The 14,376-nt window shown below is 37.4% G+C and overlaps 1 protein-coding gene across 2 annotated transcripts in view; it reads right to left on the reverse strand.

The window, feature by feature from the left end:
• LOC108235825 (dynein heavy chain 9, axonemal) overlaps nt 1–14,376 on the reverse strand; it is a 194,607-nt gene that overhangs the window by 7,778 nt on the left and 172,453 nt on the right. For both annotated transcript variants that reach the window (XM_037980602.1, XM_025005916.2), the window contains exons 63-64: nt 10,943–11,113; nt 3,755–3,937 (exon numbers count right to left, since the gene is read on the reverse strand). In XM_037980602.1, coding sequence (XP_037836530.1) covers nt 3,755–3,937; nt 10,943–11,113 — 354 coding nt within the window. The remainder of the gene's footprint in view (nt 1–3,754; nt 3,938–10,942; nt 11,114–14,376) is intronic.

Consider the following 14,376-nt stretch of genomic DNA (forward strand, 5'->3'; position numbering starts at 1 on the left):
GAGAGCTGTAGATCACGGTCTGATGAAGCCAGTAGGACCACATCATCTGCAAAAAGCAGAGATGCGATCCTAAGGCCACCAAAACGGATCCCCTCAACACCTTGGCTGGTGTTGATTTCACCAATAAAACCTAAATCTGAGAGTGAGTTTGTCTTCCTGTGTTCTCTGTTAGTCTTCTTTGGCTGAGCTGGAGATGAAACTGAACTATACATTAGCCAAGGGCTGGTTTCCAGTTTCAAAGTATATCATGTTTTTAAAAAAGTCACAGTGTCCAAACCACACCATTTCTATATATTATGGTTACTGTGGAATAAATTCTTTTTTCAGTGATATGTATTCTGTGAGCATTTTCTCCTTGTACACACGTCAGTTTACTCTGGGTACTTCGGTTCCCTCCCACAGACCAAAAACATGCATGTTAGGTTCATTGGTAACTCTAAAATTGTCCCTAGGTGTGAGTGAGAGTGTAAATGTTTTTTTGTTTCATTTGTCTCTACGTGTCCCTTAGATGGACTTGCCACCTGTCCAGGATTACCCCGCTTTTCGCACAGTGATGGCTGGAGATAGGCACCAGCTCTCTGTGACCCGGAAAGGAGAAACGGGTAAAGAAAATGGATGGATGGATGGATTGCTGCGACTTTTGTTTAAGAGGAGAATTAAAGTGATACTACAATCCATTTGTACACGAAAGTCAGAAAAAATCAACTGCTAAATTCCCCAAAGTTGGAATTGTGACACGGAAAGTCAAATATCCAAAACCCATCCTGACCTCAAAATCCAGTATGGCCACCTTACACATAATAGCTGAGGTAATAAATATATTTTCTCTTATGTTAGTTTGTGTCTTAGTAAATCAGTCAGAAACATATTACTGTTCAACCACTATTAGTGAACATGTTACTACAGTGTTTGGATGCTTAGAATGCAAAGAAACTGATTTGTTATTGAAAAGTTATTGATTTGTATTGCTAATGAGAGTTAGCCTGGTTACTTCTGACTTGCAACTGGAACACAGTCAAGTCCGGTCTGACTTCATACCCAGATCCTAGTTCCAACTTTTGAGGTATATGGAATGTAGTACAAGTGGCACACATCTCAAGCTTTGGTATAAACAGCAACTCTGTTTTCTTGCTCAACAGAATTTTTGAAATTTTATTATTAAATTTATTTGTGATGCCTCATTGCTTTTGCCAAACTCTTCATAGCCTTAGCCATTTACTTCTTGCTGAAAAAGAGCAAATGAGACAAAATGTACACAATGCAGCAGAGAAACAAATCCTGTTTTATTTTAGACGAACTCTATTTCTGTCAATATTCTACATTTATTGAACTCTGATGAAAAAACTGCCTGCAGTTTTGTAAAAAAACAAAAAAAAAACAACTAAATCTGTTGTGCAATCTGCGTTGGATATCTCTTCTGATGATCTGTAAAAATCTGTCTGTAGTCATAACTAGCAGATGCTGTTTCTGTTGTACAGAAACCTTCTTTTGTTTGTCAGCTTGCATCACAGGAAGGAATTCAATGTGTTTGCTTCCTGTTGTCTATGCAGCTAATTGAAAACAACTTCTAAATGTATAAAGTGTTGAATAATAACAAAAAATGTGTCAGATTTCGAAGTGCCTCTAAGTCTCTTTCCCCAGCTGACACTGTATCTGGTGATGTGACAGTCATAACAATATATGAAAAGATTTGGTCTCTGCATATATATATATATATATATACACACACACATACACACACACACCCACGTACAGACACACACACACACGTCTCAGTGTACAGAGATCTCCAAAACCCTGATCAGTTAGTTTATAACCTAACTATTGACTTACTCTGTGAAACCACAATATCTCACCAAGGCTGACATTCTCATAGTTCCTACACATTCAATTATAAAGACAAAATATGATTCCATCTGCTGCTACAATGGGCTACATAGCTTTTAAATCACTGAACCGATTTATTGGAGCTTGTAGAGCAGAGAGACCAAAGACTCATAACTCCTGAGAAACATGCCATGCCCCTATTCTCTTTTTCTTTAGCGTAAACAGACGAGTCAGTCACGCTCGACACACAGACATCTCATCTCTTTTGCCCCTCCAAAGACAGATATCTGAGACTTCAGATAAATATAAAGAGTTATGTACAGCAGCCTATTAGAGTCAGGGATGTTGAGGGTAACTGTGAGTGGGGTGGGGGGTCGATGGTGGCAGTTACAGTTACAATTTAATGAGTTCAGTTAAATTTTTTAGAAGATACTTCACTTTTTATAACAATACTAAAACTCATCTTCAATTAATGTTTTGCTTGTTTTACAGTGTATGCAGTGGTCAAAATATTTTTTAACAATTCAGTCCAATGGATCTGCATCTGAGAAATAAACTAATTTTGATTTAACAAATATCAGCAAGATCTCTAAAATAAATGAAAAAAAAATAAATAAATAAAAAAATACTAGCAGTCTCACAAACTACAAAGTGGATCCTGAAGTAAAATTCAACAATTCACATAACAGAAACCTAATGACAAACTGTATATATGAAAAATATAATATAATAAAAAACTCTTAAGGAGTTTGGACCTTAGGACAAAGACGTATTTTACCCCATACATTTTTCCCGATGATTCAATTCAATTCAATTCAATTCAATTCAATTCAATTCAATTCAATTCAATTCAATTCAATTCAATTCAAAGATACTTTATTTATCCCAAAGGGAAATTAAATGTTGTTGTAGCTCATAATCCTGATTTTGTTAAAGAGTTGTTATAGATGCTGATGGCTGTGAGCAGGAAGGATCTCTTGTAGCGGTCTGTCCCAATGTGTCCTGAGTCTTGGTATCCTCAAAGAGCCCCACCAGGTGAGCCTCGCTGGCCTCCTGCGGAGCCATGATGGCCGAGCTCTGGAAGCTCAGGTCGGTCTTGAAGTCCTGGGCGATCTCCCAGACCAGGTACTGGAAGGGCAGCTTCTGGATGAGCAGCTCAGTGGACTTCTGGTATCAGTGGATCTCCTTGAGAACCATGGTACCGGGCCTGTAGCGGTGAGGTTTCTTCATTCTGCCGGCCGAGGCACTCTTCCTCACATTTAACACTTGTTATCATGGTTACGCATCATAACAAAATGTCCAAAAGTAAAAAAAGGTTTCAGTAAAAATCCTTCTTGCTGCACAGCATCCGATACCAGAGGAAATAAAGATCCAAAAAAGTGATTTACATCCAGAAAAAAAGAGGAATAAAGTTTTTTAAAGCAATATCTCAGAGTGAATGTAATAGAGCTACTCCAACATGCAGCCAGCTTGAGCGGCGCAATTCTAGAAGCCGATGTATGTATACATGGCTTGTATGTATACAGTTTACATCTTTAGTTAAAATGATAAACTCTTGGAGTAAAAAAAGGAATATAAAAACAATTATTCTACATTTTTAGATTGCATAATTGAAGGATAAATGTTTATTTACTGGTAATGTATTTCTGTCAGTCCCTAAAGCCAGTTTCAACAAACTGGAGATCAGATCACTAAGGTCAGTTGGCTGTAGAGGCTTGAACTGGAATGACTGCAAAAGTTAATCAGTTTTAAAAGTATATCCAATGATTACTTTCTGAGTTACATTAAAATCTGTCCAGAGGATGATGCAAACAAATGCATGCACACACGGGTAAAACTGTTATCACCATGTCCCCTTAGGCAGCGGCCAACAATGATATCCCTACCCCTTTTTTGACCCTATCTGCTTGTATAAAAGTATTCTGACCTTCAGTCCAAGACTTAGCTCGCAGAGGGAGCGTCTGATCTCCCAGGTGAGGTCATTCATACGCTCACACTCCTGCAGTGCCACCACCTGGAAGGGGGTCCTCTCCTCCGCCTTCCCTAGAAGGTCGGCCATGTCGAACTCTTCTGGAAGTCTTTCCATAATGTCCTCCAGCACTGCACGAACCTGATCATATTATAAGAAATAAAGAGAGACAAGTGAGAGGAAAATAGTTCATCATTATTTAACCATTGTTTAATATAAAAACAAAAAGACTTCTCTAGGTAAATGTCTGACTAGAGATAGGTTTGTCAGATACACTCATATTTGCCATCTCTGACAACCCATGAGTTAGTTTCAAACAGAAATGTTCATAAATATTCATAAGGGTAATCTCTGCAATGCCCTCTATTTGTATTCAATGAATTTCAATTTTAACATTGTAATTTCTTCAGACAATCAATGTTCCAGACATATTTTTGTGAGTAAGTGATGAAGGCTAATCTCTCTGTCAACAGTTTCCCAAGACAACCAACGGGAGCAATCAATCAAAGGATTAGCTGCTGGAGAAAGGAGATGAGGTCATCATATTTATAGATTTCACAGTTCAAATATCTGATTTTAGGTTTGGCGTCCAGCGAACACCAAGAATACAGAGTGAGGCTTGTTGATTCGCTCTGCATGGCTGTTTGTTAAGACGGGAGTTTTCAGACTTCTAAGCGAGAAAGGTCACACATCAAAACACATCAATGAATGGAAACACACAAAAGCAGCACATAACATCTAGAGGTAAAATGTTTTGATAACACACAAAGCAACCCAATCAATCACAGTTTGCTTTTGATTTCAGCAAACTGTGAAAACAAATATGTATAAATAAGACTGCTAGTCATTACCAGGAGATAATCTTATCCAAATCTTCGATATGACATCTGCCTTTTAAACTTTTTAACAAACAGTGCAGAAAACGCAACATAAAACCTGTAAATATATACTGTATTGTAAAGGATCTCATACAGCAGTGAGATTTCAGCCTGGCAGCCATACATTTGGAGTAAGCAGATGTTACAAATGGCCTGATATTTGAACCAACAGTTACGTGAGGGCACCCAGATACATCCTGAAGATTCTGGTCGTTCAAGACAGACCACACCTTGATCGTTGTATTGAGCGACCAAGCATAACAAAACTGTATGACAAATGTGTCTCACATAGGTATTGAACTCTTTACAATACCCCCTGTCATTCCACGCCATGTCTGGACACTTGGTATCAGCTGGACTACAGATTCACTGTGTCATAAGTAGGCTGCCATTAACATCATAGCAGAGACAGCTGGGTTTGGACTGGTGCCTTATCGACAAGGTATGGACCGATGGTGAGTGTTACTGTGACACTGACAGCAATGAATCTCAGTTCTGTATTACCACAGATGATCATGATGTGTGCGTATTGTGTCTGCCAGTGCTGTGGGGGAATACAACAGTTTTACTGTTGGCATCTTAGTTTGGAAAGCCAAGGGGTCTGACTTCAGCTCCCCTCTGGTTGTGATCCAGGGGACAACAGTGGCACAGAGCTATGTGAGTGACATTCTGTGTCTGCATGTTTTACCCCTCCTGAGACAGCACCCTGGTACAGTCTTTCAACAAAACATAAGATTTTGAGTAATTCTGTAAAACAAGTGTGGCCTAGTCTAAAATGTGCTATTTAGGACAAATGTTTATGTTAAAATAAGTATTTTAAATTTATTAATTGTGCTAAATGTTGTTGATGATAAATAAAAAAAATTGAATAAGTTCTATAAAAATATTAAAAACGTCACAGATACATGAACAGATGGTTCACAAATGCTGATTTTTACATAGTTAAAAAAAAGTACTCCAAAATGTTCTGATTTACTTCAAATGCATTAAACCTTTGTTTAAGTCTTTTTCTTTTATTTTTGTGAATTTCTGTTATCACACATGATTACAAATAATTTATGCTCATTCCGTTACATTAATATTCTGAACAGGTACATTAACTGTCTATATTGTTTATGATGCATTATTTACAATCTCATTAAGGTTTTCAGAGTCAAAAATTTGACATTCATTGTGTGTCACATAGGGTTTTTTGGACCAGAGAAAAGCTTAAGCAAACAGGCAATACCCTAATTCACTAAAGTTCTTTTTTAGACTTGAATTTTGCTGCTATGTTTCATTAGTTTTGACATTAATATAACGAGCTAGAAGAAATTAGCAACAGTTGAATTTTGTTATTTGCTTGTATAAGCAGGATAACAGCCTCCATCTGGTGACAGTACTGTTTTATTAGAATCGCCGAGGCTGTCTTCTCCTGTGGGATGTAACTGACAGAATTGATTTCAGTGACATTTTAAGAGGTCTCATGTGGAAAATGTTTTATGACATGGAAGACAGTTGACAGAATGGTTCTTTAGCTACATTTTCTAGTCCAGGTGATTCAGTTGACCAATGCTGAGTCCTGGAAGTATTTCTCAGTGTTACGCTGATTGCAGGACTAGTCAAGCTTTGGTTGTATTTGCAACTAGTTTGAATAAAACAACACAGATATGGCTCATTAACTGTTATGTTGAGCTACATTTTTGTTGTAGTAGCAAATAGTCATTACCTTGATAAACTCTGAGTGCTAAAACACTTTGCAAACACTTGGCTTTGGATTTGTTGCACCTCAGATTTATAATTTGACTTTTTTCCCTGGAGTTTTTCTACATGCCACAGACTTGGAGCCTTCAAATTCTTTGTAAATCTACTTGAAGTCTTTTGTTTGCTTCACCTCCTCGTTCCTGTGGCCTGTGTTTGGGTTCACCAAACACTCCACCTAAAAAGTTGTCCATACATTATTTAAGGGAATCTGGATAAAATATAAACAAAGGGCTTTGTTTTATGAAACCTCCTCATTATTAATTCAGTGTTTAATATCCAGCATTGTTTCAGCTCATTTAGGTGTGTTTAAATATGTTTAGACTGGTAAAACAAAAAAAGCTTTGGTTTTAAATTAAGCTGAAAAAGTTTCCTTTTTGTACATATGCACCCTAATTAATGTTGAATGAATTCTAATAATTAACATCAGGCTGAGATATAGAACTCATTTCAAGGTTTCCCCCAGCGTATTATAAGCCTGGTGGGCTGACAGGCTTTGGTGACCCTGCCGCCAGGCTAAGCTCTGCTTGTTTATGATAAATATGTCATTTTTTATACATCTTTTTTTCCACCCGTACCCCTAAAACCGCTACCTTTTTCTACCTCACCGTGCGAGGGCACGCGCGCCAACAGTGACACAATCATGCCATCCCCGCCCCTGCGCGAAGATCCCGTGAGGTGTCACGTCATGCACCTTTTGTAAATTGGCGAGGACTGCACGTTCTCCATTCTAAATGGATGATTTCGGTGCTCTAGCAGAGCTGGTTTGCATCAACATTTATATGATACCTCTATGAGACATCACAAAGATAATCAAACGGTTCAAAACTCACGGAAGGAGATTACTGCTGCAGCCAATAAAAAGGAGTGTTTATAGACCACAGAAGGAAGAAATATTAGTCCTATGATGGGCGAATGACAACTAAAGCAAATAAATCAATTAAAGTCAAACTGAATGCTTTAAGTTTAAACATCCTCTCTGTATCACAGCCAGAAACACAACAGCTCTTCCTCCTGAATACGTGCAGACATATTTGATGTGACAACCACCTGCTCTCTTTTTTTTTTACCATATTTCCACTGGTTACGTAGCGTACTGCCCCCTGTCTTTTTGGAGAATACTGCACCAATGTAAGTGCCAAGTATAAACGCCTTCACCACGCGCTCAGGTCTGCGCGCAGTTCTCAGAGCCCTGCGGGACTCTAATGAGCCCTGAGGGTGAGCCGCCTTCAGCTATCTGGAGTTAGCTCGTTGTCAAAGCACAACAATAAACATCGAACGAGCGGGTTTAACCAAAAATGATTAGCTGAGCTGAAATTCAGCAGGTGGTTTTACAAGACCGAATATGGTAAGTGTGTTTTGTACTTAGTGAAAATATTAATATGATGCAAGCTAATTTATCCTTGTTTAACAGTTAAATTATGCTATTAAATTCAGCTTTAGATATGCTTCGTTTTGTTGTGATATGTAATTATCCAACATGCATCCTGTGCCAGAAAAAGCACAGTACAGTAAAGCAGTTCTCTGTTGTTATTCATTGGCCTTAACGTGAGATGTGTGTTGGTTCCTTCTTTGCACTTTTTCATTTATGTTAATTTAATTTATTTTTAAGTGTGACTTAAATTAGGATTCAAATTAGTTGCAATCAATTAGTTATTATTATTATTTATTTATTTTAATTGTATTTTTTTTGTTTAAAAAAGTATTTCAAAAGTGCCTTTTTGCAAAACTGTAGTTGTGCAAATATTTGACACAATTATCTTACAATATTACATAATGAATAGCCATATTTTCAACTTTCCTGTCAACTTTAATCTTTTTTTTTTTTTTACTAAATCACAATTGGCCGGCAAATGGCTACCTACCACCGGGCTTAACCTCTTCTCTGGGGGAAACCCTGCATTTATTATGCTGAAAAGCTAATTAGAAGATAATCAGAGACTGAAGGACCAGAAGAAAAGTTACAACAAACTATGAAAGAAACCAGTGGGTGAAATAATTAAACAGCACCAATAAAATCAGGTTTTATGTCTGGAATTTAGAAGCTCACATTTCTGTCTTTTGCAGATGACCATGTCTTGTAGAGCCATCACTCTGTGACCAAATGTAATTTAAGTAAAATCCCTGGACTACTCTCCTGAAAAAAGATGGTATGAATTTGGTCTTACAGCTGATTTGGAAGCAGCTGTAAGTAGAGGATGATGTGAGACAAAAGGAAACATCTACTGCTACTGCAGCTCTAAAATGGAGTTATTTCTATATGCATAAGTTTTACACTGTTCACAAGCGTGAAAATGACCATGACCTTTAAAAAATAGGAATTCTGAATAAAATTAGCCTGATACAGATCCTGTAATATAATTTTACAGCTTGTTTCAAGCAACAGTAGGCATAAATGACTTTGAAGCAAAACAAACACTCCGACAATCAAAACTCTAATTAGTGATATTGAAAAGAAGTGACACTCGTTTTATAAAGAAAGTATGAAAAAGTCTACAACATCTCTCACAGGATCTGTATTTGAACTTTTACAGTCAAACAAGCTTTATTTCAGAGTGAACTGAACCAGAAAACACACCAAAAAATGTCACCACAGTAAATTCTCCCTCAGTGCTTTCTTGGGCCCCAAACAGTTGGACTGAAAATTAGTTTCAATTCAGTGTGCAGGAAGTAAAGAAAATGTCACCTGCTGTCGTCATACATTTATGATTTGGTGATGCAGTCATCCTCCTGCATGACAACAGTTCACATAACTTGATGTTATCTTCATATGAAGGTCTGGCTTTTCATCAGTGTTGTATCGAAGTCCTTATTGAGTTTAAATGCTCTCATTTATTAATCTGTAAGTGGGGTTGTAAGAACAAATCCACTCTGTACAGACAAACATGTTAAAGACAGAATCCTTTTTTCAAAATTTAAGGAAGTTCAAATGTTTTTAACCACATCTGAAGGGTACATAAGAAAATAAAGATGATCTTGACACATAATATGTTTCTAGCTGAGGTAATAGTAAAGATAATTTTAAAGATGGAGAACCTTTTTAAACTGTGTGATTTTATTTCTGGGTGAAATCAGACAAAGAAATATTTTAGGGATAGTCTATCCATCCATCCATTTTCTTATCAGTGGTCAGGTCATGGAGGCAGCAGGTTCAGGTGGGAAACCCAGACATCCCTCTCCCCAGTGACACTCTCCAGCTCCTCCTGGGGATACTAATATGTTCTCAGGCCAGAGAGGATATACAGAGGCCTGGAAGACCTTCCGAGAGAGGCATCCATGAGGCATCCTAATCAGATGCCTGCACCACCTTGGCTGACTCCTTTTGATCCGAAGGAGCAGCAGCTTTACTCCAAACTCCCTCTGGATGACAGAGTTCCCCACTTTAGCACTAAGGCTGAACCCAGCCTCATCAGTTCTTCGGTCATGATCCATACCTCATGAGTATAGGTGAGGGAATGAAGACGGACCAGTAAATCAATTTTATGGATACTGATCACTGAAAATAGCTGCACTCTAACATTTCGTCAAGCTTTTCTCCTGGCCCAACATGTTGAAAATTGCATTAGGCAAAGATAATAGTTTCAACTGACTGAATTGGATTGCATAAAACAGGATTTGAACTGGACCTGTTTGCTTTTTTCTAAAGTGCCTTGAATTGACTTTTTATCAATTAAATTGTGCTGCATAAATAAAAGCAGAAAATTCATTCTTTAATACCAAGACAATCTTTAATACATCGACTTGTTATCTGTCTTCAGACACAGTGTGAAGTTGTTATGCTCAAGAAGGTCAGAGGAGGGTGAGTAAAACATGGAACTTCTTGTTGTCAGTGGGTGGGGCTAAGGTGGTAGTGAAATGAGTGTTGAGGAACCAACTGTGATTAAACATGTTAGCTTTGGACAAACCCAGAGATTGTTATGTGAGTTAAAAAATTGCATATTTTATCACAAGACATTTTTGAGGTCTAGCCACACTGACTTCCTGTTGGGTTTAAGTCATCTCTCCACGTGACCTTTTATAGATTCTTTTAATTAACTTGTGCTTAGAAAAGCTGTTATAAAATGTGTTGCTGTTGAGCCACCATAACAATTTTATTCCTTTAAAATATGAAACTGCACAAACATTAAGCGTGATGAGAATTTTTAGAACTTTTTGTGTGTTTAGGTCTCCAAAAAGGCCATTTATTTGGTCCAAGACAAAAGAAATATATATATATATATATATATATATATATATATATATATATATATATATATATATATATATATAAACATATAACATCAACAACATCGTTATTATTAGAATTATACCTAGACAGCAACCCCACCAACAAAGACTGGAGCGCTACTTTACTGTGCATGTAAACATGCTAAGTGATCTGATGAATCATCAGGCTCATGGACCACAACATAACCCACTTCAGACACTGCTAATGTTTCATAAACTCAAAAATAACATTAAAACTAAAAATCTACAGCGTATCTTTCAATATTGCACCAAATTGATATTCCAGGGTCATCCAGTGTACCTTCTCCTCTCTTGTCATCCCGCCTCCCTCTCCGACTCCTCCATCCCTGGGCTGCATTTCCAGCAAGGTTCGAAAAAGCTTCTCTGACGTTTGTGTGAGGAAACCGATCTCAGCGTTGGGATGAAGACCATACAGGTAAGGGGACTCTGGTGGGAGGGTGTCATCAATGTACTGAAGATGGGAGGGGAAAAAGTACAAGAACTGAGAGAAATATTCCATTTGCAGAAATGGTAAAACAGCCTCAGATTAAGGTTTCTGTGAAGGTACGCTACATTTTAGAAGGAAAAAAGCTCTATGAAAATTAGTATTGAACAGAACCATTTAACATTCTTCATATCTTAGACTTAGATTTTTTTCAAATTAACAATGAGGATATTAGTAAATTTAATTCTTTCCTGTCTAACTGGTAACATTATATTTTTTCCATCTTCTGTTATATTTCTGTTCTGAAGTCCTGTTGACAAAAGGCAGGAACAGAACAAAACATCTGATAAGGTCTTTCTAGGTGAGATGCAAACACTCAACATCACTTCAGTCTAGCTTTGCTTGAAGGACTGCATATCATCTGACACATTGCTACCACTGCAACAAACGTATCAATTGCAGATGTACTTCGAAATTCTTCCCAAACAGACACAGGCAAAAATACTATCACTCCTTCGTCCCCTTTCAGCGGCGAGCAAAAAAGCTGATAACTGTAACAGGAGAAAGGGAAATGTTGCATTTTTCATTTGCTGGTCTGTAGGAAATAACATGCTTTGAAAGTTAAAGATATGAAGGTTCAACTAGAAAAAGAGCCTTTTGTAGGACACTTACATTAAATAAAAGAAGTTCTTCTAATGTCTTGATGAAAGTTTAAAAAAATGTGTTGGCTTTTATTCCAGACAGTGTGTTGGACTGTTTGATTTTAGTACTTACTGGATAACCTTAACTGATAGCCTAGATTGTATATGCATATGTTGAAAAAGCAAAAGCAAAAATGCTTAGTCACTGTGTTCTGCTTTGTGCTTCTCTCACCCTTCACCTTTCAAAGTTTGCTTCAGATGGTTGTGAGGGAAGTGATAGCCTTGAACACCTCCAGGGAGCCACAGGCCTTTAAAGCTCCGGTTCCTGGGCCAAATCTCAGCCATGCTCAGCCTCGGCCCGGGTGTGTTGTGACAGCCAACTGTAAAAAGCTTTAGTCCATCCCAATGGAGCCACTATAGCCGTCAGTATGTGCTCACTGAGCAGTGCACAGACTGAGGGGAAATTAAATACAAATCAAACACCTCGCTCCTTTCTGGCTCCCAAGGAACCTTATGAAAGAGACCTGAAGCGAGGACTATTGTTTAGACGTTACTCTACGGTGGTCTATGGCAGTGGTTCACAAACATTTTAGTTTCCAACCAACAAAATAATAGTGACAAAGGCTTGTGATTTCATCTATTACTGATTTAAATACACAAACTTTGCAAATAACCCTTTTAAACAAGGGTATAAAGTCAACAGAAACAGCATTCCAAATCTTAATAACATTTTTATTAATTTATGACTACTGCTGTTGTTCTTTGTAATGCTTGTGGGGAAAGGAAATGGCAAAAACTCAAAAACTGTAATTTTTAAATGTTAGTTGGTATCTAAAGATCATCTAAGGACAGCTCAATTGTTTTTTCCTGAACCACAGTGGGATCCCAACCCCACTTCAAGGAACCATTGGTCTACAGCACACACTACCTTAACGCAAGCACACTTCAGGTCTATCTCATGAATCAAGGTCTGTGTTAAAGTGATAGTTCAAATCATTTAAAGTATGGTTGTACAGAAAAATTGCAAACAATTAATATTATTCTTAATAATATTATATATGGTATCAATAGCTTACTTGTAGATAATTCTGACAGGACTGCCAAGCTAACAGCTGTCTGAGCTGGGCCAAGACCAAAGAGGATTGCTGGCTTCTTATAAAACAAGTCTAATCTCACCTATTACCTAACTTTATCTCTAAAGTGTCCTCCAGTAGATTAGCCCCTACATCACTAGTGGCCCCTTTACCCGGGGCAGCAGCACTTCTGCCAACAAGATTAATCCAGTAGGCCTATGGACTAAGGGGTTAAATCATAAAAATGCGGGCAGCTGCCAAAGTCGGTACAAAGCAAGCCAAAATGGGCAACCAAAGAATGTGCATGGCCTAGAATACAGTTTTACACGCCGTGTACATAAGAAGTAGACTGATCTTCAAATCTTAGTTTCTCAAAACACATCTGCACAACTCACTGGTCCCAAACCATTCAGTGAGTGTACAACTGAAAACTTTTCTAACAGTCAACTAGTCTCCAATGATTGCAGCCTTAGTATTAGTTCCTACTTTAATACTAAGCTAAAACTGACATGATTCTTGTCTCTGACTGAATCTTGCCACAACATGAAGTGGAAAACCTTTTAGGAATTGTACTTATTTTCTATTTTTTATTTTACTTTATGTAGTCCTATTTGCCGGGACTGTGAAGAGAATTTTTCAGTTAAGTGTTTATTTAGTGAATTGTTGCGTAATAACAGTTTGAAACGATGAGTTAAAGTGGAGCACTCACACTGTATTCACATCAGTAAATGATCACATGGGTTTGAAAGATAATCAAATATTGATGGTAATAAGTGTAAAATGGATAAAACATGAAAGCACAAAGCTGGAGAGGGTTTAAGTGGACAACAACACTTTAGAGTCCTTTTTTCCTCAAATATAACAATGTTTTGTCAAACAGAACAATGGAATGAACACTGTCTATGCAGGAGAGGTCTCACTCATTTATAGTCTGTGGGGTACACGCTGGATATCCAATTAGCATAGCATGTATATTTTCGGTCTGTGGCGACCATGCACCATTTTATGTATATCAGGGTGAAAAATCCCTCCACTTATTTTAGTTTTTTTCCTTCAGAAATGCTGAATCTGCAGAATTCTAGATGCAGTGCAGATTTTAATTTTTTATATTTTTTTGTAGAAAACTGAGTCAGTAAAGCAGTCTGAGATTGTCAACATTTTTTTCATACTTATATAGACCAGGAAAATACCAAAAACAAATTCCATTCCTCTCAAGATTGTGTAGGAACTCTGTACTGTAAAACTGAAAAACAGTTTGTGTATTTTTTGATTTCTGTTATCTATTTTGTTTTGACTTTTATGCCTGTCAAGATGGATAACTCTGTAGTCTCAGTTCGCTTATATCTGCCATTTAAACTCACTGACAAAGTCTTCCCACCTACAGCAAGCTTGCCTCACCGAAGAGAAATATCTATATAACTAAACTACAATTTGTAATTTCCCAGGGACTCTCATATAATTTAATTCTTATTGATTTAAGATTGAACTCTATAAGACTACACTGTACCCAGGGAATCATGATCTGGAAGTGTTTTTAATTATAGCAGCTCGGTTATAGCTCTATCATTAATTTGAG

This window comes from Kryptolebias marmoratus, linkage group LG17 (genome assembly GCF_001649575.2).
Source record: "Kryptolebias marmoratus isolate JLee-2015 linkage group LG17, ASM164957v2, whole genome shotgun sequence".
Lineage (NCBI taxonomy): Eukaryota > Metazoa > Chordata > Actinopteri > Cyprinodontiformes > Rivulidae > Kryptolebias > Kryptolebias marmoratus.